At 39.4% G+C, this 24,237-nt stretch overlaps 1 protein-coding gene across 1 annotated transcript in view; it reads left to right on the top strand.

Moving 5' to 3' along the window:
- Positions 1-24,237, top strand: part of stxbp5a (syntaxin binding protein 5a (tomosyn)) — a gene marked incomplete at both ends in the record, with an annotated part of 99,356 nt that overhangs the window by 48,511 nt on the left and 26,608 nt on the right. Inside the window, 4 exons of the mRNA XM_083898810.1 lie at positions 2,478-2,612; positions 10,955-11,018; positions 12,346-12,429; positions 23,782-23,905. Coding sequence (XP_083754936.1) covers positions 2,478-2,612; positions 10,955-11,018; positions 12,346-12,429; positions 23,782-23,905 — 407 coding nt within the window. The remainder of the gene's footprint in view (positions 1-2,477; positions 2,613-10,954; positions 11,019-12,345; positions 12,430-23,781; positions 23,906-24,237) is intronic.

Genomic DNA, 24,237 nt, shown 5'->3' with positions numbered 1-24,237 from the left:
AGAGCCTCTCAGTTGGGCCTCAAATACTGGCAGATTACGTGCATGTGAGCGTATACTATACACACACACAGTCACATACATACATTGTTTACATGGTGTTTGACAGTACACGCTCTCTTATATACAGAGAGACACGGCACATCTGTTACTGCAGATGGAAAAGGACATTAAATCCAGGAGACAGTCTGCCTACTGGATACAAGTACGACACATGAGAGGTCATGCTGCTCTTAGTCATGCCTGCTTAAGTGAGTCTGTGTTATACTGCCCATGTATAAGTCAGCTCATACTCAAAAACACATCCCTGTCTTCTCAACAAAACAAAAAAAATTTCCACATACAAATTATTATTTACAGAAGTACATTGTTTAACTCTTAGTTATGGTCTTGATGAACTGGGAATCCGGCACTGGAGGAATCCTGCAGGGAGCTTAGTGGCAAAATGAACATATCTGTGCATGAAAAGGGATTGAAATAATTTTTAAAAAGTGTTAAAGAGAGTGTGGACATGTTTTGTCTGTTGTGTTTATCTGTGTCTCATTGTGTACATTTTGGATTGTGAAATATGTAACATATTCATGTGTTAACTGAGAGCACAACTTTGTATGTGCATATTTTGGCTTGTGTGTGTGTGTGTGTTGTTTTATGGCCTTGCAGCAAAAGTATGAGAGGGTTTGTATTAGGGTGAGCAATGAATCGGAATTGAATTAAAATTGCAATAGGGCCTTCTGCAACTTTAAAATTTTAGGCAGTATCACAACTCATCTCATGGTAATCTCAATTAGATATTTACATAAAATGCAATGAGTGTAAATGAGTGTAATGTACTGTTTACTGCTGCCCCACCAAATAAGTCACATTAGAACATGCGGCTATCGTGATAAACTTATGCAGATGTAAAAACATTTATTTCCATCTGGAGTTGCATTAATTTTTTCACCAAGATCTTGGCAAATCCCACAGATCCTCACTGGGGTTCAGGTCTGGATTAGCCCAGTCAATCCTGGCACTGTCATCTTGGAATTACTTCTATGCCATCAGGGAAGAAAGAAAAACATCTACGGAAGTGGATTAGTGCCACATATGAAATTTTTTTATAATAAAAAACTAAAAAAGCCAGAATTCTGAAAAAAAAAAATGAGATTAAAGTTAGAATTCTGAGATTAAAGTCAGAGTTCTGATATTAAAGTCAGAATTCTGTGAAAAAAATATGAGATTAAAGTCAGAATTCTGAGAAAAAATATGGATTAAGTCAGAGTTCTGAGATTAAATTCAGAAGAGCCACTTAGTATTTCCACAAGTCCACACTTTTGTTCATTATTTGTGTTCTTTAAGCACTGACTTGTACATGTGTGGCTACCGGCCGACCTCCTCACAATCTCAAGATTAAGTTTCCATGGTTACCGTCTTCTTCATTGTCTCTCTCTCTCGACGAAGTAGTCTGGAAAGTGTTGTGCAGGTCGGTCAGACGAACCACCAGATTAACCTGAATTCTGAGAAAAAATATGAGATTAAAGTCAGAATTCTGAGATCAAAGTCTTCTAAGATTGAAGTCAATATTCTGAGAAAAAAATTCTAGATTAAAGTCTTCTAAGATTAAAGAATTTAGACAAATCACAACGACACAGAAACAGACAGATAAACAATTTTTGGGGGACCATAATGATATAACTTAACTTTAACCTTAGCCAGAGAAAAATATTTGAAGGAGAACAAAATGATTTGTGGAGGGAACATTATTTTTTGACACGTTTGGTATGTTACGCAGTGTGGGGGAAAAGTCAATAAACTATTAAATGTGACAAAGAAGAGAGTGCTGTATAAAAAGAAACACTTGCAGATTATTGTCCTCCCTTCTTAGGTGGGCTTTACCAGCTGATGAAACTTTAAGATACAGGCCACAGGTGTGACTCAAACCCACCGCACACAATCACACAGGATCGCCCGGAGGGGCTGCCGCTGCTGCTGCTGCGTGACCTTGAAAGATTAGCGCGCTGAATTACTGAGGTTGTTCATTATTATTCCTTAGATGATTTGGAGGTTGAATGGGAAGACAGATGAAAGAACAAAAATGATGAAAAAGGGATGAGCAGATGAATGGATAGCCACAGTTAAGGAGGAATGGGATTATAGCCTCTCATTAAGATAAAGTCTGATGGATGGATGAAAGGAGGTTGATGATGAAAAACAGGAGAATTATGGGTGTCTCATGGCCTCATGTATTCTGTAGGTTTGCAGACAAGGGGCTGATTGAATGACTCAAATATCTCTTTGGTTGCGGCTCTTAGCTCTGCTGCTTTGACCTGATGGGGTGGTAAATAATCCTCTCCAAGTTTTGCATAATTTATTTCTCCTAATAGGACATGGAGTGATTTTCAAAAAGGCTGCTGTCTCTCGGGTTGTCTGTGTATTTCTTGTGCGTCCGTCCTACAACCTACTAACGCTTGTCCTGTCCTCTTCTGTCCCCTCTTCTGCAGAATAACTTACTGCCACCTGCCCTTCCAGAGTAAGTGGTTGTACATTGGCACAGAACGAGGGAACATCCACATAGTCAACGTGGAGTCCTTTATGCTCTCAGGCTACGTCATCATGTGGAACAAAGCCATTGAACTGTGAGTATAACTGTGTGTCCTCAAAGTTCTTCACATGTCATCCCTTCTTCTTTAAATGCTTCATCATTTCATATCTGCACCAGAAGAAGAAGAAGAGCGGGGAATAGATCACTATTTGATTCTCGACTCTGTTGCCAGTACTGCAACAATGATCTCAGCGTCTATTGAGTCACCTTGCCGCCCTTAAGCGAGGCGAGGGGGATATTGTGGAGCCCCCGAAGTGACATGAGGAAAAAAAAAAAGAGATTTTTTTTTAATCTCGAATTTCAAAGTCAAGATCTCGAGTCTCCAAAAAAAAGAATAAAAAAAATTGAACATTTTTTGGAAACTCAATATCTCGACTTTCCCCCCCAAAAAATTATTTTTTTTTCAAATTTGAAAAAAAAAAAAAAAGTTACAATTTTTTTGGAAAGTCAAGATCTTGAGTTTCCAAAAAATGATGATTTTTTTTTTTTTTTTTTTGTGAAAAAATTAAATTTTTCATATTTTTTTCATACTAATTTGGGAAACTCGACTTGAAAACTCAAGATTTCAAAAAAAAAAAATGTCCTCATTTTTATTTTTTTTCCCTCATGTCACTTCAGGGGCCCCATAGTAATCAGTGTTTTACCTCTTTAAAGAAAAAGGGTATCGTAATGAGACGAGAGGAGAATCATTAGTCAGTGCATCGTTTCCAGGCAAAGTATCGGACTTCAAGTATAGTGAGTGACCTGTCTCTTTACTCCTTCAATGGATCCGTCACTTTGACAGGCTCCATTTTGGCCCCCCCCCCCCCCCCCACCACTGTAGTGACTTAAATTATTCACTGGAGCGTTTTGCTTTTGCGCTTCCCCCCCCTTCATCCCCCTCTGTCTGTGTATGTGTGTGTGTGGAGAGAGGAGGAGGAGGAGGAGGAGGGGTGGAACAGGTGTCTGCAGAGATCAGTGTGTGGCACGCACACAGACGTCTTGTCTCGTCGACTGGGCTGCAGGGGAGAAAAGGCGAGAGTGAGTGGTGGAGGAGGAGGAAGAGGAGGAGGAGGAGGGAGGCTGTGTGACAGAGAGGAGAGGGCTTTGGTAAAAGGATATCCAGAGAGGAGAGGGGACAGATAATAAACGCAGGTAACAGGATGGTCAAGACGGAAGGACACGTGCAGGGTAAGTGAGGATAGAGAGGTGGATGGACGTGGTTTCTAATTAAAGGGGAAGGGCGGCAGAGGCAGGTAAAGAAGTGATCGCGAGGAGATAAATGGAGATAAGATGGAGGATTTAGATGCCGAGGGCTTCTTGACAGGGACATACAACTACATCCATCCCCTCACCTTTTTTTTTTTAAAACCCCCTTTAATTTGTCATGATGTGCTTCTGTGCTCCAACACACCACTACAATGTCATGAAAACACACTATGGAGGAACAGTTAACTATCATTTTTTGTGCTAGAATTGTCGATTGAGGTTGTGAAAGATGGCGTACATTGTATAATGTAGATAATAATCGTTAAAAACTACCTGTGACACACCAACAAACCTCCATTTTCCCCAATTTTACTGCCCACACGTAGCTCACGCTGCTAGCATGTAGCAAGCTAGCAAGTGACGTTACTTCCTGTTTACTGCCAGGGAACTGTGGAGTGACAGCAACACAAAAATAGCTTAAAAACGTGTATTTTATTTTACTAATACTTAAATATTGGAGCCAATTTTGCCGCTGAATCAGTAAGTCAAAGAAATAGGGACTCAAACGTATAGTTTTCAGACATTTTTAACTCAGAACACGTTAATTTGTCATGATGTGTGTCTACTCCAACACACCACTGCAATGTCATGAAAACACACTATGGAGAAACAGTTAGTATAATTTTTGTGCTAGAATCGTTGATTGCGGTTGTGAAAGATGGCGTACATTGTTTAATATATATATAATGGACATAATAATAGATAATAGTGGTTAAAAACAACCCGTGACACACTAACAAACTACCATTTTACCACTTTTACTGTCCACACCTAGCTAACGCTGCTAGCATGTTAAAGTAACGCAACTTCCAGTTTACTGCCGTGGAGTTTCTACAACACAAAAAATAGCTGAAAAACCTGTATTTTATTTTACCAATACTTTAATATTGGACCACATTTTGCCTATGAATCAGTGAGTGAAAGAAATAGGGACTCAAACTTGTACTTTGCAGACATTTAAATCTTAATTGTAATATGACTAAGCGCAATATCTGAGTCATTGAAATGCAGTGTTGTATTTTGATATTTGTTGAAAATAGGTTATTACTTGTATTTATTATGAATCAAAGTTTAATCAAGATTTCCTAATCAATTTTCTACTATTTTGATAATTGATGACGTGGTTTGAGCTCCATATTCAAACACAGCATTTTCTGACATTTAAGGGACAAAACATCTAATAGATTACTGGAGGAAATAATCCCCAGATTAATCAGTAATGAAAATAATCAGTTAGCTACAAAATTGCCTTGGGTCACATCTAAAACGCTGTCGTTTGTGATCGGATTGGAACATAAACCACTTCCATCACCTGGAAATAAAAGGTCACTCAGCCTGTAAGTCGAGCTTTAATCGACCTCCATCCTCCAAAAACATCCGCAGTGTTGCTTGTCCAAGCAAAACAAAAAAAAGTCAGAATTTCCATTTTTATTTGCAATACCGCAATGACATGCACTTTCGAACGAGAAATGATATCAGTTACATTTCTGTGGTTTCCATGCAGCTCATTGATCTGCATATAATCTCTCTTCTCCTCGGATACATTTCTCCTCCTACGTCTGTATTTCCTCCCGTTTCCACCCAAAGAATACGTATTATTCTTTATCACGAGGAACCCTCCCATCATTCGTCTTAATACTGTGCTCTGCCACCACTCACAGCTTTGTTAAAGCCACCAAACTTTTTTTTTTACCCGATATTGTTCCCAATCAAACTGTAGCCCAGCACAATTAGTCTGAGGAAATGAGGTTTCTGTATCTTTTGGTTCTGGTCCTTAATCGCTCACACACGGCAATTCTCTGGAGCGTTATGTCTTGAGGACGGCAGCTGAAGTGCCAGCAATCGATTTTGGGGAGTCGGGGTTCGTTACAGTTGCCTTCAGTTTGCATATCTGTTCCAGGCTGCGAGTGAATCACTGTGCAAATCAGAGAAGTGTGAGGTGGATTTCCTGTTTTGAGTTGTTGCTCTACAGATTAGAGTTGCAGCTAATGATTATTTATCATTAATATTTCAATTATTGCCATTATTAATGGATGGAGTTTTTGATCGTAAAACACAAACATTGTGTTTGGTTTGTCTGAAACATAAAAAAAAACCCTCATTAAAAAATGTCTTATTACCACAGTTCAGCGCGCAATATGTCGTACTGCACTGTTTCCGTGCAGTACGACATATTGCGCGCTGAACTGTGGTAATAAATATTGATGTGCTGCGAGTATCCTAACAGTTTGTGATTCATTTATTCATCTGATACTTAATGGATTACTCCAGATAATTGTTGTCCGTGCATCTTTAGTTCTGCAACGAGAGCTTTAAACAAGATGAATCAACATTAGCTCAGAATGAAGTTGTTTGACAAATGCATCGAGCAATTACTGTGGGTGTGCGGCGTAACTTTGGAGAATTTAGCGTCGTTGTCATTCCAGTTTCTCTCCCTGAGGGCTTTGCCTGAATCCCTGCCTGCTGCACCTCTGCTCTGTTGTGAAATGACACTAAGATGTGGTGTGCACCGGGGTCATCTCCCTCGGGGGGCCCTGCTATTTGGAGTTGAGCCGTAGTGGCAGTGCCAGTGTTCGCCGCGGGGGCCCCCGGGCCATGTGCTCATGTGTGTTTGCATGACTCACACCTCTGTTCTTAAGCTTTTGTATGGGAAAAACACACAAAGGCATGCCACACATATGTAACTAGAAAAGCATTTGGAGAACGTAGACCTCCACCAAGGCAGCTCAATGCCTACAAAATACACCCTGCCGAGTGTTGTAACCAGTGGTAGCCTCTACGGGTCACGCCCACTTTTTCCTAGCCTTGTTGCGGACATTTCCTGAAAATTTCATCCAAATCCATCTTTGACTTTTCGAGTTATGTTGCTAACTAACAGACAAACAAACTCTGGCAAAAACATAACCTTCTTGGTGGAGGTAACTAGTTCAGTTGCTGTGATTTAGACGTGTGCATGTGTTTGTTCACATGACGCGTTGTTTGTTTGCATGCATGCTTTGTCCTCTCTGTACAAGAATGCTAATGTTTGTGTTAGCTGGCAGCTACAAACATTGTGTGTGTGTGTGTTTGATTTAATTCAGCTTGATGGTCACTGCGCACAGAGAGCCGAGGCGAAGCGGGACAGGAGTTGTAAAATGTTAACAGCTTACGATGACACATAGTTCACGTGAGTCTGCGAGTCCCGAGGCCTCTCCTGTTCTGACCTCTTTCATTTTGTTTCCCGCGCTCTGTCTCTCTCTAACTCCAGGAGCCTGCAGCTACTTTAAATACTCGTTTTGAATATTTCATGCGTCTTACGTATGTTCCTGCAGACTGTGTGGTTTGAGGCATGTGTAAAGGTTCTCTGTCGCACCGCAGCGCTCCGGAGACGAGCCCTTAATTCTGTCCTGCGGCATCCAGCACTTGGAGACGTTCACCTCCGTGTTTACAGTAGCTGGCTGCAGGTGTAGACCTGACACAGTGACCTTTTTTAAGTTTACTGATGTAAATAACATACACTACCATTCAAGTGTTTGGGCTCACTTAGAAATGTCCTTATTTTTGAAGGAGAAGCACTTTTTTTCAATGAATACAGCATTAAATGAATCAGAAAAACACTCTATACGTTGTTAATGTGGTAAACGACTATTCTAGCTGCAAACGTCTGGTTTTTAATGGAATATGTACATAGGTGTATAGAGGCCCATTTCCAGCAACCATCTCTCCAGTGTTCTAATGGTACATTGTGTTTACTAATCGCGTTAGAAGGCTATTGGATGATTAGAAAACCCTTGTGCAATGATGTTAGCACAGCTGAAAACAGGTTTGCTGGTTCTTTGACGAAAGCAAAGTTTGAAGGGCAACGTTAACGCACATTAAAGCATGACGCGTTTCCATGACAACTGGTCGGAAAAAGACACATGTGACGTCATGTTTACGTGCCGATGCACCGGAGTTCAGGCACCGTTTGCCAGTTAGCTCCGTTAGCTCCTTTTAGCATCAGCAGTCGAACTAGAGCAGTCTGTTTATTTTAAACGAAAAGAGCAAAACCAGCGTACCTGTGTACTGCTTATGTGTGTCTCTGTTTTTAAAGTTTAGCGTTACTTTAGAGACTCATTTTAACAATCGGGACATCAGGTCAGGCCGGGTCAGTCGACATGGAAAAGCTTCATGTGTTAACGTGCTTTAACGTTGACGCCATTAAGGCTGTTAACCGCCGTTAACGTGCCCTGCACTAATATTTACTATTCATTTTGCAACTCTTTTGATGAATAAAAGTGTGACTTTTAATGGAAAACACAAAAGAAATTGTATAGGTGACCCCAAACTTTTTAACAGTAGTGTATATATATATAATGCTTTTCCGTAATCATCATAAAGAACGGTCTTGTGCAATTACCTGAAATGAAAGACCTGATGATGAATATCGCTTCCTTCGTAGGACACGTGACGTGACATACGGCGCACGGCTCTCCCGCAAGCAGGCTTTTCGGTCACGTGTTCCTGCTTGTGACTCTGTCATGGCGACCACGCCCGCGCTTCCTCGCCGCGCGTCACCTGTGGTGACACCAGATGTTGCGGGGCTTAACTCTGCGTGTGTGTCTCTCTATGTAGAAAAGCTCTTGCATTGATATGCTCAGTGAATAATACATATTAGGTTATTTTGATGTCGTGAGGACGTTGTGGTTGCTTCTTACGACTGCAGTAGTCGTTTTTGTAAGACTTGGTTTAGGGTTATGGTTAGAAATACAGTAGGATTAGGTTTGTTTTGAAGTTTTATAACAGTGGGCGTCTTTTTATAATATACAGAATGACAAGTCTCTATGTATGTGTGTGTGCTTGCTCAACTGCTTGCACTATATAGAGTATTGTTTTTCCTATTTAATGAGGTGTTGTTCATCCTATTTCTTTAGCATCCTTCACACATTAAGAAATAACTGCCAAGGTGTTGTGTGCGTGTGTCTTAAAGGCAAAGTTTGGCTTTTTGGGACACATAACTAACAGGTTTTAAACCATAAATAAATAACAAAACCGATGTAGATCTAAATGAATCGTCAACTATTTTGATAATAGTATTTTCTAAAGGATTAAAACCAGTTTCTGGGATTCTTCTATGTCACATTGCAGTTGGGCACTATTTTCTGGCCCGTATCACTACGCCGTGCAGCTGCGCAAGTCACAAATCGTGGTGTTTTGGCTGTTTTAGTCGCTAAGAATGAGGGGAATCAAACAAACAAACACATGTCCCACTATGAAACTGATGATGAACCGTGTAGAGAAAAATCCATCGGTTTATCTTTATGAACCACAGTACACAGACGAGGAACTTTACCTGAGAGAAACCTGTTAGTTATGCGTCCAAAACTCTCTCCCAGAACTACTTTTCTCAGCTCCTGCGGTCTAACGTTAAAAATTCCGAACTATGCCTTTAAATGTGTACAGTTATGGTCCATTTTCTTTAATGTACTAAAGGTATGATTAGGTCACAGGGTATTTGATGTACATGTAGTGCAGTAAAACTTTACAACAGATGATTTTTTTTATGATGTTAAGTGATGTGTTTGACGCGGGACCTTTAGTTTAACTGTGGCAGTCAAATAATATGTGTGTGTGCGTGTGTAACACAAAAGAACCTCCACTCCAGCTGAAGGAGAATAACAACCATACACGGGAAACTTGTAAACACATTAACCTAAATGTTTGTGTCCCTGAAGCCCTTTTTTTAACTCTGTGTGCAAAAATGCAAAAATGCAAAGTAATCTTAGCACAAATGTGCGATTACAGGAGTGTGTTAAAGGAGTTAAACAGCTGTGTGTGTGTGTGTGTTCAAAGGTAGGTTAGGGTCATGTCATGGGCTGAGCCTCAGTGAGCGTCCGCACATAGCTGGAGGCACAAATGTGTGTGTGTGTTCTTTGCAACGGGCGATTTTTTAGGAGCCTGTGCTCTCTGCCCAGCCTGCCTCTGTTGCCATGGCGATTCCTTTATCGCCAAAAACCCTAAATGTCTATCCGTGGACTTAGTGAACATGTTCATGTCAGCTTTATTTACTGAATAACAAAACTGATTACAGGGTTTTTACGCAGTCTCGTGGGGTGGGTGGAGAACAATGCTCTGGGAGAGCCACAGGAAATAAACCATAGGGGACAGGAGGAGACAAGCCTTTGTGCAATTGTGTTTTTTTTTTTTTTTTTTTTTTTGTAATTCAGCAGGAAGGTAATTGTAATAGGTGTATGTTTTACAAATGAGCTGGGGGTGTTCAGATGAGTCTTCATATTTTGCTGTCATGCAAATTTGTGTCTCTGTGTGTGTGTGTGTGTGTGCGTGTGTGCTGCTGTGAGACAGGCAGTGAAGAGGGATTAGATGAGTCAAAAGCTCCAGCTGCAGCAGAGCTTAGGTAATAAGGCTCTAACAGGCTAAATATAGAGACAACTGACTGACTGACTGCCCACTAACTGCTGCATTCTAACACACACACACACACAAACAGGCTCGGAGACAAACACGGGCGGAAACACATCATTGTTTTCATTTAATAGAGGAACGTTATAAAGGAAACGTGTTTTTGTAGTTTGATATCATCAGGGATGTTGCCTCGCCTCCCTTTGTATGACACAGATCTGGTCGCTGGTGTTTCGGCTCTCTTTACGGTGGCTCTCCTGTAAAGCTGTGACCTTCTCTGTCACTCCTCACTCATACACATCATATCTTCAAGGCGGGCGCACGGTTAGGTAAATCGTGGGGGAGCGCAGATCTGACATAAGGCTGTCTGGAGGCTAAAGCACACACAGGAGGAGAGGGGGTCGATGAGGAAGCAGCATTTTGGTGTCTTGTCTTCTACACTCACATGCAAATGGACGCTCACACATACCGACACACATGCACACACAGACGTGGCCGGTGGGGATTTGCTGGGTCCCTGACAGATCCATCCATCACAACCCTTCACTGAGCTTATGTCTTTGAACAGCCTTTTTAGAGCCTCGCAGTGATTGGCAGCTTGCTCCTCCCTCCGGGGGAACATCCTCAGGTCCAAAGACACCCCCCCCCCTCTCCATAACAGTCTTCTTATCACTTATGTCATGTGAGTGAAACCATTCATCCATGACCTTGTTGTGATGGGGGGTCTTTGTCTTTCTCTCTCTCTCTCAGGTCCTCTAAGGCTCACCCTGGTCCAGTCGTCCATATAAGTGACAACCCGATGGATGAGGGGAAGGTAAACATATTTCTGTTCATTTTCTGTCCTTAAAGGTGCCATATGTAAGAATGTGGCCAAAAACGGTTACTACATTCAAATTCAAAATACCGAGGTCTTTTAGGTTTCGTTTTCTGACGTAACAACCCGTGGTTGCTCGGCAGCTGAGACTCTACTGACTGCAATGATTGGTAGACGGCGGTAGGTGGCGCCACATTCCAAAACATAAACATGATTTGCAGTCTGCAAAAGATTTTTTTAATGCAAATATTTTGGCTGTACTGTTGTTGTTGGTGAGTTCAGTTTGTTATATGAACATTATTCCTGAGTCTCTGTGACATATTAGGAGGATTTTATGGCCAGTTGCTTTAGATTTATTAAATAATGCACCTTTAATTAATCACAAGTAAAAACTATTTGAGATGGTACCATGTCAAGTGCCTTTCCATGTCTGTCTACCATCCGCTAACATGGAAATATGAAATACACTTTAAGCTGACGGAGCATAAATTTGGTCTCCTCATCAGTTCTAAAAATACACCTGTCTCACTGTTGTTTTCTCAGGGATATATTTTTCATTTTGAAGCACTGAAACGCAGCTTTGTCTCTATAAATAAAGCTTGAGAATCAATAAAAACTTCACACTCGCTTTTCTGTATTATACACTACCGTTCAAAAGTTTGAGCTCTCTTAGAAATGTCCTTATTTTTGAAGGAAAATATAACATCAAATGAAATACAATGTATCAGAAATACACTCTATACATTGTTAATGTGGTAAACGACTATTCTAGCTGCAAACGTCTGGTTTTTAATGGAATATGTACATAGGTGTATAGAGGCCCATTTCCAGTGTTCTAATGGTACATTGTGTTTGCTAATGGCGTTAGAAGGCTTTTGGATGATTAGAAAACCCTTGTGCAATGATGTTAGCACAGCTGAAAACAGTTTTGCTGGTTCTTTGACGAAAGGGCAAAATGATTATTTTGAATAAAAATCATAATTTCTAATCTTGTCAATATTTTCTATTCATTTTGCAACTCTTTTGATGAATAAAAGTGTGACTTTTAATGGAAAACACAAAATTATTGTATAGGTGACCCCAAACTTTTGAACTGTAGTGTATAAAAAAAAGCATTTTCTATGATCATGTTTTGTGAGCCAGGGAGAGCAGGTGTCTCCCCGTGCGGCGTCGCCGTCGTCGACTCACACCTGACTTCCTTTCCCGCTGTGTTGGAATGTCAAACGTATTTCTTCTTCTTCTCCTCGTCATCATGGAGGTTTATTCTCTGTCATCGCAGCCACTTTTCTCTCGCTGACTTTTTTGTCCTGTCGCTCTTCCTATCCAGCTCATAATTGGATTCGAGTCTGGGATTGTGGTCCTGTGGGATTTGAAATCAAAGAAGGCCGACTATCGCTACACTTACGATGAGGTAGGCAAAAAAAAAAAAAAATCATCCCACATCATCTTCTTCCAACAGCTTCCTGACGTTTCTCGACCCCCTTTCATGATCTACCGTATATATTTTAATGCAGAGGGTGGGAATTAAATCACATATGCATGAGCCGTTCTGCATGTGGTTGTGCAGTGTAAGAGTTTGAGAGTCCAGAGAGTGTGTGTGTGTGTGTGTGTGTGTCAGCCTCTGTGGGAGCGAGTCCCCTCCGTCACTTGTGTTTTAAAGCTGATGATGGTAGAAAAAGAGAGTGCTGACTGCAAAGACACAGGACCTTGTACCTTCCACAGGGTATAGGAGGGGGAGGTGACTCACAGAAAACTGCAGTTCCTAATGTTGCTGTTTCAGAAAAACAGATAAAACACACACTTAATATGAGTTGTCCAGCTGTGAAGGAAGGATTTCCTGAAACTCACCTTTCTCTTTACACATCTGGAATTATTTATTATTATTATTATATCATTTTAAATAATAACTAGAGCTGCAACTAACGATTATTTTCTCGATGAATGGTTTGGGCCATAAAATGAGAAAATGTTAAAAAAACGTTGATCGGTGTTTGTCAAACCTGGAAATGACGATGTTCTCGAACCTTTTGTTGTCGACAAACCGAAATTATTCAGTTTTAATGATTTCTTTGTTACGTGGAGCAAAGAAACAAAGAAAATATTCACATTTAGGAAGCTAAGAAATCTTGTTTTAATCATGAAAAAAGCTTCAAACTGAGTAATAATCGATTCATTGTTTCACCTCAATAATAACCAAGGAAGAAAGACCCGACTACGGTTTGTAAAAGGTTGTTAAAAGCGCTGAGTCATGCAGCTTTTATTGGCTTCAAATAAAACACAGTGGTAGTGCTCAGATTCCCTCTGGACGTGGCGTGTGTCAAACCCAGACTGTGTCCCGGTAATTTAGCAAGACTGCGGTGTATTGATTAAATCTGTATTTCCTCTCATAACACATTATACTAGTACATAATACCTTTTTTGGTCGTCGACGTGTAACCGCAGATTTTGAATTTAAGAATGGATTTCATTCACAGAGGTGTCATTGAGGATTAAGCGTGTTGAACGGGCTGTACACGGTCATACAACGGCGTCTGTAACGCAGAGCCAAGACCGCGTGTTTAAGATAATAAGATTATTCTGCTTCTCACCTGACTGCTGTGTGTTGTCAGCAGATGTCTTGTCTGTCTCTCCGTGTTTGCTCTGCGTCTTTGATTGATAAATGAATGTCCTCCAGCACAGTCTCCATCACTGAATCTCCCATGATAACACACACACACACACACACACACACACACACCTCCTCTCTTTGAAACGCCTGCAGTTACACATCTCATGAGACCCCTGTTTGAGTGTTTAGGAAGTAAAGGGGGGGGGGGTGTTGAGTGGCTTGGGGTTTGGGAGTTCCACTGCTCCTTCCTTCACTCAATTATGACTTACACTGACAAAGCAAAAAGAGCCTGCTGCTTTGTCATCTCTTTTTGAACGATTATTCGTGATTATCCCCCGCGGTTGATACTGGGAATCCACACACTGTCTGAAATCCAGATCTAGTCTTCAAGTAAATGTTTGTGCTCCGTGGTTTTTCTGATGATGTTGTTCAGTGGACAGTGGTCAACGTTGATTAAATGGACTTAATGCAGCAGTTGAACACAGTGGTGGGTTTGTGGGGGTAGAAGTAGAGGAATCTATCAAAGTTTTATGTACTGCATGTTCATTTAAAAAAAAATCATGGTATTTACCATTTCATTTGTTTTATTGTATGCAAATTTAAGCACCATATCTGTTGGTTCAGTGGGTTTGTTGTTTCCATATATGTAAATATATGTGTATATATGTAAATGTGTGTGTGTTTGTGTGTGTATATGTGTGTGTATGAATATGTATGTATATTATGTATGTGTTTATGTATATACATATATGACCTATATATGCATATGTATGTGTATATGTATATACATATATGACATATATGTATGTATATATGTATGTATGTATATATATGTGCATATGTGTATATATGTATGTATGTATATATATATGTGCATATATGTATTTATGTATGTATGTATATATATATGTGCATATATGTATGTATGTATATATATATGTATGTATGTATATATATATGTATGTATATATATATATAAAAAAGGATGTATCTATATATATATAGATAGACATAGATATACACATTATGAGTTTGCATCATTTTATTGCAATATATTGATTTAGTTGACCATGTTTCACCAAATTTCAAAATAAAGTATTTTGTTTTGCTCCGGAACAATGTATAGTTCACATTAAAAAACCTATTTAGGAGGCAAAATCAATCTAAAAATAAATTTAAGCAGACATTTAAGTGGGGGGTTGCATGATGTTGATTGGGGGGGGCCGTATGTGGCCCATGAGCCGCGAGTTTGAGACCTCTTATCTACATCGTATTGTAAGTGGATTCCAAATTTCTCAGTCTTCTCAGATTCTGGACTCCAGGATACAGTTATTTTTGTCTTACTCTGAAATATAATATAACATTGTTGCTATGGACACACTTTGATGTGCAGATACAGTTGCTTTGCATTATTTAATTTCCAGTATTTACTGTAGATTTATCGTCTATTATGTGCAGTTTGTAACGCATGGATTGGTTTGGTATAATCAGTCTCTCGCTGTGATTTCGCTGACATTATTAATGTGTGCAAACTCAAAGCTTCTTCAAACAACAGCCTACTGGTGGGTGAAATATCTTTTTAGTTAATACTTCCATTGCGGGCTATATTTTCCCGCTGCGTGCTCTCTTTCCTGCTGGGCCCTTTGATTCGACACTGTTTGCCTAGAAGCTCGCCGCTAAGTATCAAAGTTTTCGACTGAAATGAACGAGGAAGCTTTTCCCTTCTTCTTCTTCTTTTCAAGCAGCCGAGTAAGCCAGCAGCAGCTTTTTTTTTTTACTTTTGCGAAAGTTTAAACAAATGAAACGCAGCGTGTGACAAAAACAAATCGTCTCACAGTGAGTAATGCTGGCACACTTCCCCGCAGAATGTCAGAGCGTGTGATGCACATAAAAATACAAAGATCATTACAGACACTGTCAGACCAAAGAGACGTCTGCAAATTGGGGGGAAATCAACCTGCCTCACAGACGACATCCAAGTGTCTCACAGATTTCAGGCGATAAAAGTCTCCCTAAAGCTGAGAGAGCTCACTCTGTGTCTTTCTATTATTAGCTGTGTGGCTCAGCAATGTGTGGCTTCTCAGTGAGTGCAGGCCAAAGAGCATCCGTCATCCTGACCCGGCTCTGATCCGCTTTGCTCTGTTTGGCTCGGCCACCTTGATCCGAGTTTGGCCCTGATGATGACTTGGAGTTCCCACTTCCCTCCGTTACTGACTCCATAAAGTAATACATGAATGTTTTCCTATTATTATTATGTACCACAGAACATACACTACCGTTCAAAAGTTTGGGGCCACTGAGAAATGTCCTTATCTTTGAAGGAAAAGCACTTTTTTTTAATGAATACATTAAACATTAAATGAATCAGAAATACACTCTATACATTGTTAATGTGGTAAACGACTATTCTAGCTGCAAACGTCTGGTTTTTAACCCTTTAAGGTACTACTCAACCATTTGGTCCACACTTTAAGTCACTATATCTCATTGAAAAATGCATCAAGCTGAACTCACTAATACTTAATGTCACAATGAACTTTATGCAAACCAGGTTTATTATGAACAGACGTCTCAACCGATGATTATTCTGAATAAAAATCATTATTTCTAAACTTGTCAATGTCTTGACTATATTTTCTATTCATTTTGCTCTTTTGATGAAAAAAAACACAAAAAAGTTGTATAGGTGAGCCCAAACTTTTGAATGGTAGTCTATTTTCAAAAAAGATGGACTTAATCTTTCGGTTTCCTCCCTGAAACCAACCGGCGAACAGCGACTCAGTTTGAATGGAAGTCTGTGTGATAAAATTAGACTCAAGGTTCTATACTTTATTGCCATGTGGACACAGTCGATTGGACCTTGTTTCAGTCGGGGTTCACGCGCTGACGAGAAACACTCACTCGATGCGTTACGCTGTAAAATAAATACATAAGAGTAAAATAAAAATCCAGGCCGTAAAAAAGAGATGATAAAGTATTATTTGAGGGGTAAGAAGCAGACGTCATGTTAAAAAAGTGCATGATAAGATGAATAATAATAATAAATCATTTACAGCCCTGTCATGTTGCTTGAAATCGTTCCAGAGTGTTCAGGAGTCTAGTTTTCTCTTCAGCGACTATAGTTTCAGGTCTTCTTCAGCTGCTCATTGATGTTGATTTTTATTTTTAATTTAATGTCCCCAGTTAGAGACGACAAAGCACAGCACATACTGTACCAGTGGACACGAGGCGGCTGGTTGCAGGTGATTGTCTGAATCGTTCCAATCATTTTCTTCCTCGCAATCTTTTCCACTTTTATATCACGTTGCTTTGTTAAGTCATGGAGATGTTCCTGCAGTCTTTGCCTGGATCCTGGAGCACGAAAGCCTCAATGAGAAATTCTTAAAACTTTACCTTACCTTAATTATTCAGCGGTTTGTGGCTATTACGGTAATTTTAACTGGCGCTGTTGCCAGAAATCCGTCGAATCGGGCATCAAAACGCTTGTGCGCAAGTTTCCAATTTTTGGCCCGTTTTTTGGACATTGAGATAAAAACTCAAAGAAATGTGACTTTAAATGTTTTATGCTGTTCAAAGTCTGGTCTTCATGTACAACTACAGTGGGGGGTTTTTTCAATAAAACTTTAGTTTTTTCATAATTTGACATTTTTAATACACAAATTAACATGTAATAAACCGTAAATAACTGCCAGATATTGAAAGTTATTCTCAAACACATGTTGTTTTAAATATCATTAGCCTAATAGCATAATTGCCTCAGTCATTTTTTTGGTAATTGTGATATCTGTTCAAATATGCTATTAGTCTAAAGATAGGTTTTATACTGTTCAAATTTCAAATTGAACATGCAAAATCTGTAAACTTTTTTTTTCTTCATTTTAAATTGTCAATACACTATTTCAACATGCAGTGAACTGTAAATAACTGCCAGATATTGAAAGTTATTCTGGTAAAAAGCAAATTTTCTGGCCCTTTTATGGTTAAAATAAGCAAAAAAAACAACTTTCTAAATCGAATTCCAGGGGCAGTATTTTGCCAGACAGTTGAACTGACTGATCTGTTCATGTCTGACTTTATTAGTTAGTATTTAAGACCTGTAGTGAATACAGACATATATAATGTTACTATTCATAGCTGATGTGTCTTTTGGCAAGTCCTGTAAAATATCCATTAGTGAAGGGTGAGTCTGTGTGTGTGCGTGCATGCATGTCTGTCCTTCAGGAAGAAAAGAATCACACACTAATCTCGCATTCCGAGAACATTTGTTATTCCTTTTGAGTTAAAGCTAGACTGTGATCTAAAAACAATTGAGACGTAACCATCCCCGTCTATTTCCGTCACCCACACAGGCCTTAAATGATCCCCCTTAACTTTTCATTTAAACATAGTCAATAATAATAATAATTCCACTTGGTCTTAGTTTCACTCTGAAAATAATGATACACATTTCTTGCTCCGGTCCTGATAAAACAAACACAACAGGTGACATTTCCCAAAACAAAAAGAAATTGCTGAATGGAAATTACTGTTGACATTCTTGTCCTCAAAGGCTTGTTGTTGTTGTTTTTTTTAAGATTATTTTTTTGTTTCAAGCTTTTCTTGTTGAGCTGAGTAACCGTGTGTGTCAGAGAGACTCTAAAGGAGACACAGTGCTGCCAGAAACTATTATAATTGGTGCTAATGTTTACGTGTACGTCTGATTTCACCTCGTCTCACTTTTGTTTTTCTTCTTTCTTCTCCCTGAGCTTCTTGTGTATGAGTTTGTGTGCGTTTGTGATGCTAAAGTGTCGACTGAGTTCTCTAATCCCCCAAAGACCAATCTGTGAAAACTGACCTAATGTAATAAATCACAAAATTAGTCTTTTTAATTGGTTATTGTGCGATATGATGAGCGCCGTGTGCGTGCGTGTCAATTATCCTCCTCATTCTCTCATTAAGCACTGTGAGCATTGTTCCTCTCTCGGGACGACTGTCACTGTGAACCCACGTACTGATGGATTCGAAGAACTCAATCAGTCCTTGTCGAGGCTTTTTGCTCATAAAAGTGCGATAAGATTTAGCGTTTATTGAATGACTGTGGGTTCAGTCGAGGGCTTGGACAACACGGCCGAGAGAAAATGTTAAAATCAGTCGATATAGATTGTTATCGTGATAGAATGGCAGATAATTAAAGCTGTAGTGCGTAACTTCAAACCATTCTCAAATAATTTTTTATTTTTGGCGTCTCTGTCACTCACTGCAGGAGTTCACTTCATTACAACCACACATCAGAATCATGTTTATTGTCAAGGAAAGGTTTACACAATACAAAGACTTTGCTCTGGTCAGTGGTGCGGAAACTAGTTTATAAGGAAATTAAAATAGGAAAGAGTTGGCAAAATAGGCATTTACAGTCGGTGCAACATGAGACCTACACTCTTAGAAATAAGGGTTCTAAAAGGGTCCTTCTACAAGGGCTGAGGTTCTACCTGGAACCATTTGTTTCTGAAAAACCCTTTCCCGAAGAAAGGGTTTTCTAGGGTTCTTGGTAACACTAATGGTTCCAGTAAGAACCATTTGATCCAGAGAATCCTTTAAAACACCTTTACTGAATAAAGGGTTTTAAAAGGGTTCTTGGTGGAACCAAAAAGGGTTCTCCTATGAGGACAAGCTGAAGAACCTTATATGGTTCTATTTAGCACTTTTATTTCTAAGACTGTAGTGCAAAGTGTCAAAAAGCAAATAAAAGTCAGACAGAGGGTTGTTACTATAATGGGGCTTATGGGTAAATTTACATGTCTGGAGATGGTAGCTGCTCAAGAATGACCAGAAAAATACCTTAACTGTCTTTTCTGTTCATTCTGGGAACTAATTTTAAAGTGAGAAAGGTGGGGATTGAAAAAAAAAAAAAAAAAAACTTTAAATAAAGGCGCCATATGTAAGAATGTGGCCAAAAACGGTTACTATGCTCAAATTCAAAATACCGAGGTCTTTTAGGTTTCGTTTTCTCCGCCATTGTAGCTCAGACGTAACTGGCAACCCGTGGTTGCTTGGCAGATGAGACTCTACTGACTGCAATGATTGGTAGACGGCAGTAGGTGGCGCCACGTGCCAAAACATGATTGATTTTTTTTTATGCACATTTTTTTTTTTACGTTTTATGACATTTTATGGACCGAACGATTTAATCGATTACGAAAGTAATCATAAGTTGCAGCTCTACTCCAGCCCTACTTCAATCCTTCGACGAGGTTCTAGAGCTGCAGTGACTGTTTGAGTAACTGATGATTATTCTGAATTGTAAACCGTCATCATCATAAAACTAGTCTCATCATTGGTTTGTGGTCGAAACAGAACTTTTGAGCACTTTGTCAGTTTTGAGGCCCATTATCGGTTTTTTTTTTTGGCACCAAACGACTCGGCGGTTGCAGCCCTCGTATGTTCCGGCCAACACAAAGGAAATAAAAGAACCGTCTCCTCCTGTCCTTTTCTAGTCTCCAGATCCATTCATGTCTCATCTGTGAATGCTGCGTTGACAACAGATACAGATAAATGCATCATTTTAAGTAGACAGACTGGAATAATTGTTTGCGCGCCAACCGTGTGGGATGCTACAAAAAAAATTTGACAGAATTCTTTTCTGGAAATTTGTTCACGCTGCATACACATGCTGTAATTCCATCCACCTGGCACTCTGCACTGATGCTGAATCACTCCTGGCACCGAATCCCTGACAAATTATCCCCCCCCCCCCCCCCAATTTTGGCCACTGCACCCATAGTCTCCACCACTCGGCCCGACGAGGACGCGCTTCCGCCGCCCGTCTCTAAATAAGACGCCGAAGTCGTTACTCATCGCCGTGCTCTTAATTATTTCCAAGAAAAGAGGACACTATGAAGAGGAGATTGGCAAAATCCATAAGTGAAGAACACTTGAGGGCAAAAAAAGGTTTTTTAGAACTTTAGTCATGTTTGATTTGTGTGTGTGAGGGGAGGATGAGTCATTAACTGTGTAATGAGACAACGTGAGTGTGTGTGTGTGTGTCGTTCAACCATAGCTCCGCCTCATCAGGCTAACAGTGACCTGGAGGAAATCCCATCAAGAGAATCACAATATGAGAAAAACAATGTACCTCATAAACCTCTTTTTGTGTGTTTGTGTTTTCGTTCTCTGCTCCACATCATCGCTTTGCATGTATAAGACATGGCCAGACATCTTTGCGAGGCTTGGCAAACTTTAGCGACAAGCAGCAGATGGGGTTCATTAACCTCCAAAACATACAAATATAATGCAATTTATTCTGGGACTGATACGATTAGATTTGTTGTGATGAGCCAAACTCTGGTGGTGCTGGGTTTTTTTTCCCCCCTCTCTATTTAGCTATTTTCTGGAGAGAAAAAACAAAAAAACATCTGCACATTCAGTGAGTCTGACACACACACACACACACACACACACACACACGGCACCGATTATGATTGATGACGCACTGAAGGCAAAATTGATATACACAATAAATAGCAAGTGCAATTAGAATAAATTGATTTAACCTGACCCTGTCCTCACATCGGCGGCAAGGCTATCATTCAATGCAGATGAGACGCGGGAGACAAGTAGCAGCAAAGGGACACGGAAAATATGTGGCTAGTTAGCAGTTTAACCATATCAACATGTATAAATAAGCTTAGATTTAGATTTAGATTTTTGAAAAAAGTGTTCTGACATCGGTTAATCGCCAACAATTTTTCGGCTTCCTAAATGTGAATATTTTCTGGTTTCTTTGCTACATATAACGATTCAGTCATTAAAGGGCTGTTTCACCCATTTTTTTCCCACCTGGTCAAGCGAATGAAAAACTTAAAATCAGTCTTGTATAAAGTACTTGAAAGCTATACTTGAGTAAAAGTACAAGTATTTTACCAGAAAATGACTTCGGTAGAAGTTAAAGTCACCTTTTAGAATATGACTTGCGTAAAAGTCTGACATTTACTGTACTTAAATATCAAAAGTAATTTTCTGATATACAAAATGAATGTACTTAAGTATTAAAGGTAAAGTATTTTTTTTTTATGTGAGCAATTACAATTTTGAATGACATTTATTGTGGCTTCTTCACAATAAAAGCATAATATGTACAGGCAAATAACGTCAAACAACATTAAAACCATTATGATGCTGCTGTATGTGTTTGATTCACATTCTAATACAGCAATGGATTAAATTTGACCAGTTAAATTTATTTCATTTTAATCTTAAAACGTGTTGTAATTGAGAGAAACACAGTAAAGAGAAGTGTTGGGCTTTTATTTTATTTTCTTTGAAGGAAGTGACTATGGCATCGAATTCTTGTCAGTTTTATTAATTTTTTTCAATCCCAACTTTTTCTCTGTAGCTCAGATCCACTGTCTGATGATCGAATAACACATTTATCTCTGGAAATTAGTATTTTTGTGTAGAAATAAGGACATGAGAACAGCAGCTGTATATGTGACACAAACACTGTGGGCAGCAGTCGGTTAGTTAGACACTAAACAGTGGAGTCTGGGAATCTGCTGATACCAGGCAGACTCAGAGAAGGACAATGGAACCCTGGGAGGAAAAGTCAAGGCTCCATGTTGGTGTGTTACAAGGCTATATGGACACTTTAGCTCACCCATAACACTTTATATTGTGATTTTCCATTACAAGTGCTCGATTAATCAGTTATAATAAAATAGTTGAAGCCTTAATTTTCTCTGAAAAGTTCTGGTAAGTCACTAAGAGTCTCCCCCCTGGGTGAGAATCCATGTGACAAACCTTGTAAAAATCACTTCAGAAGAGTGTTTGGTGCACGTCATCGTATTTACTTAATGTCAAAACCTTTTGCCGGGGTTTAATTATGGGCTGCGGAAAGGGCATCAATAAGCGAGGTTGCCCTTTACTGGCACACTTTGGTCATGATGTGTTTGTGTTTTCGCTGATTGCTTATCAGCGGATAGATCACCGCGAGCCGCGGCTCACGACGGCAAACAGGAGGACTGTGAGGATGATGAGGAAGATGAGAGCACAGAGAGAGAGGACACTGTCTCTACAGCTCCTGTCCGTCTTTCCTCATTTATCTATTTTTAAGCAACTTGGGTTTCAGTTGAATGTTGACATTTTCTTCCTTGAGTGGATGAGTATCTTTAAAGCCGTACTCGTAAAGCTTAATAAACCTTCAGCAGTTAGGTCACACAGAAATGTATTCTTGTATTCGGTATGTGTTTATGCCACAGGGAAAAGGATGAAGTCTTTTATTATGTCCAAATGTATATTATGGGTAATACAAGGCACTATTCTATGGAGGACAAAACCTGCCATAATAATAAATAAATACATGCATGAATAAATAAATAAATGCATGAATTAATGAATAAAAACATACAGGAATAAATAAATAAATGCATAAATAAATGTATAAATAAAATAATAAATAAATGCATAAATGAATAAAAGTAAACATAAAATAATAAATAAATAAATGCTTTTTATTTATTTCTACATTTCTGTTCACCTACATTTATTTATTTCTACATTTCTGTTCACCTATATTTAATTATTTTTACATTTCTGTTCACCTACATCTATTTATTTATTTCTGTGTCCATATGTTAATGAGGTAGGAGGTAATAGAGGAAATAACTAATTATTTTGACTGAAATTGTGATATCAGAGGGAATGGAATAATAATATTAAAAATGACGACTATGTTATATTTGTGCAGATCTGTGAGAAACAAAGATGTTTTCTCCACTGTGTAGAATATCATGTGTACAGGTCAGGACAGTATTTAATCTAAAATGTGTCATTTGACATTAAAGAGATATATAAGCTCTTTCCCCTTGTTTGGTTTTTACTTTGGGGACAACCAACAAACCACTCCTCACTGATCTCAGTCTTCTGCCAGGGTCATACGGCGTTAATAGCTCTAAAATAAGCAATAAAACCTCTATTATCTGTTTTACTGGCGACCAGTAAGGAGACTTTTACACATCATCATCCCGTCACAGGTGTTGAACCCATATATGACCATCGTGCCCCCATATGGCTGATGCAGTACAACAAGAGTGTAGTGTAAAGGAGATGGTGTCACGTGATGTTTCATCCCCGGTGAACCGCTGACCCCTTGTCTTGCTTCCTTGCTGTTTCGTTTCCTAGGCGATCCACTCGGTTGCTTGGCATCACGAGGGCAAGCAGTTCATTTGCAGTCACTCAGATGGAACTCTGACCATATGGAACATCAGAGGCCAGGGCAAACCCATACAGACAATCACCCCACATGGTAAGGACACACACACACACACACACACACACACACACACACACACACATTTACACACACTTACTCATGTCCTTACAGTATAACACATACTCCTGTTTGTATGCACTGTTGGAAACTCTGTTCATATAACACAAAGTAATGACTTCTTTATTGTATTTTTCTACATTAAATTCTACAGAATCAATTCCTATACCTTAAAGGAAGTTGTTGCCAGTGCTGGAGAAGCAAATAATTTAAGCAGGCCACTCTATGAACTCTCTGAACTGCTCTGCAATGCTACATAATATCGTTAGCCTAATAGCATAGTTGCCTTAGTCATATTTGAATTTTTT

The sequence above is a fragment of the Microchirus variegatus genome, assembly GCF_963457635.1.
Source record: "Microchirus variegatus genome assembly, chromosome: 12".
Classification (NCBI taxonomy): domain Eukaryota; kingdom Metazoa; phylum Chordata; class Actinopteri; order Pleuronectiformes; family Soleidae; genus Microchirus; species Microchirus variegatus.
This window is presented reverse-complemented; position numbering and strand designations above follow the sequence as displayed.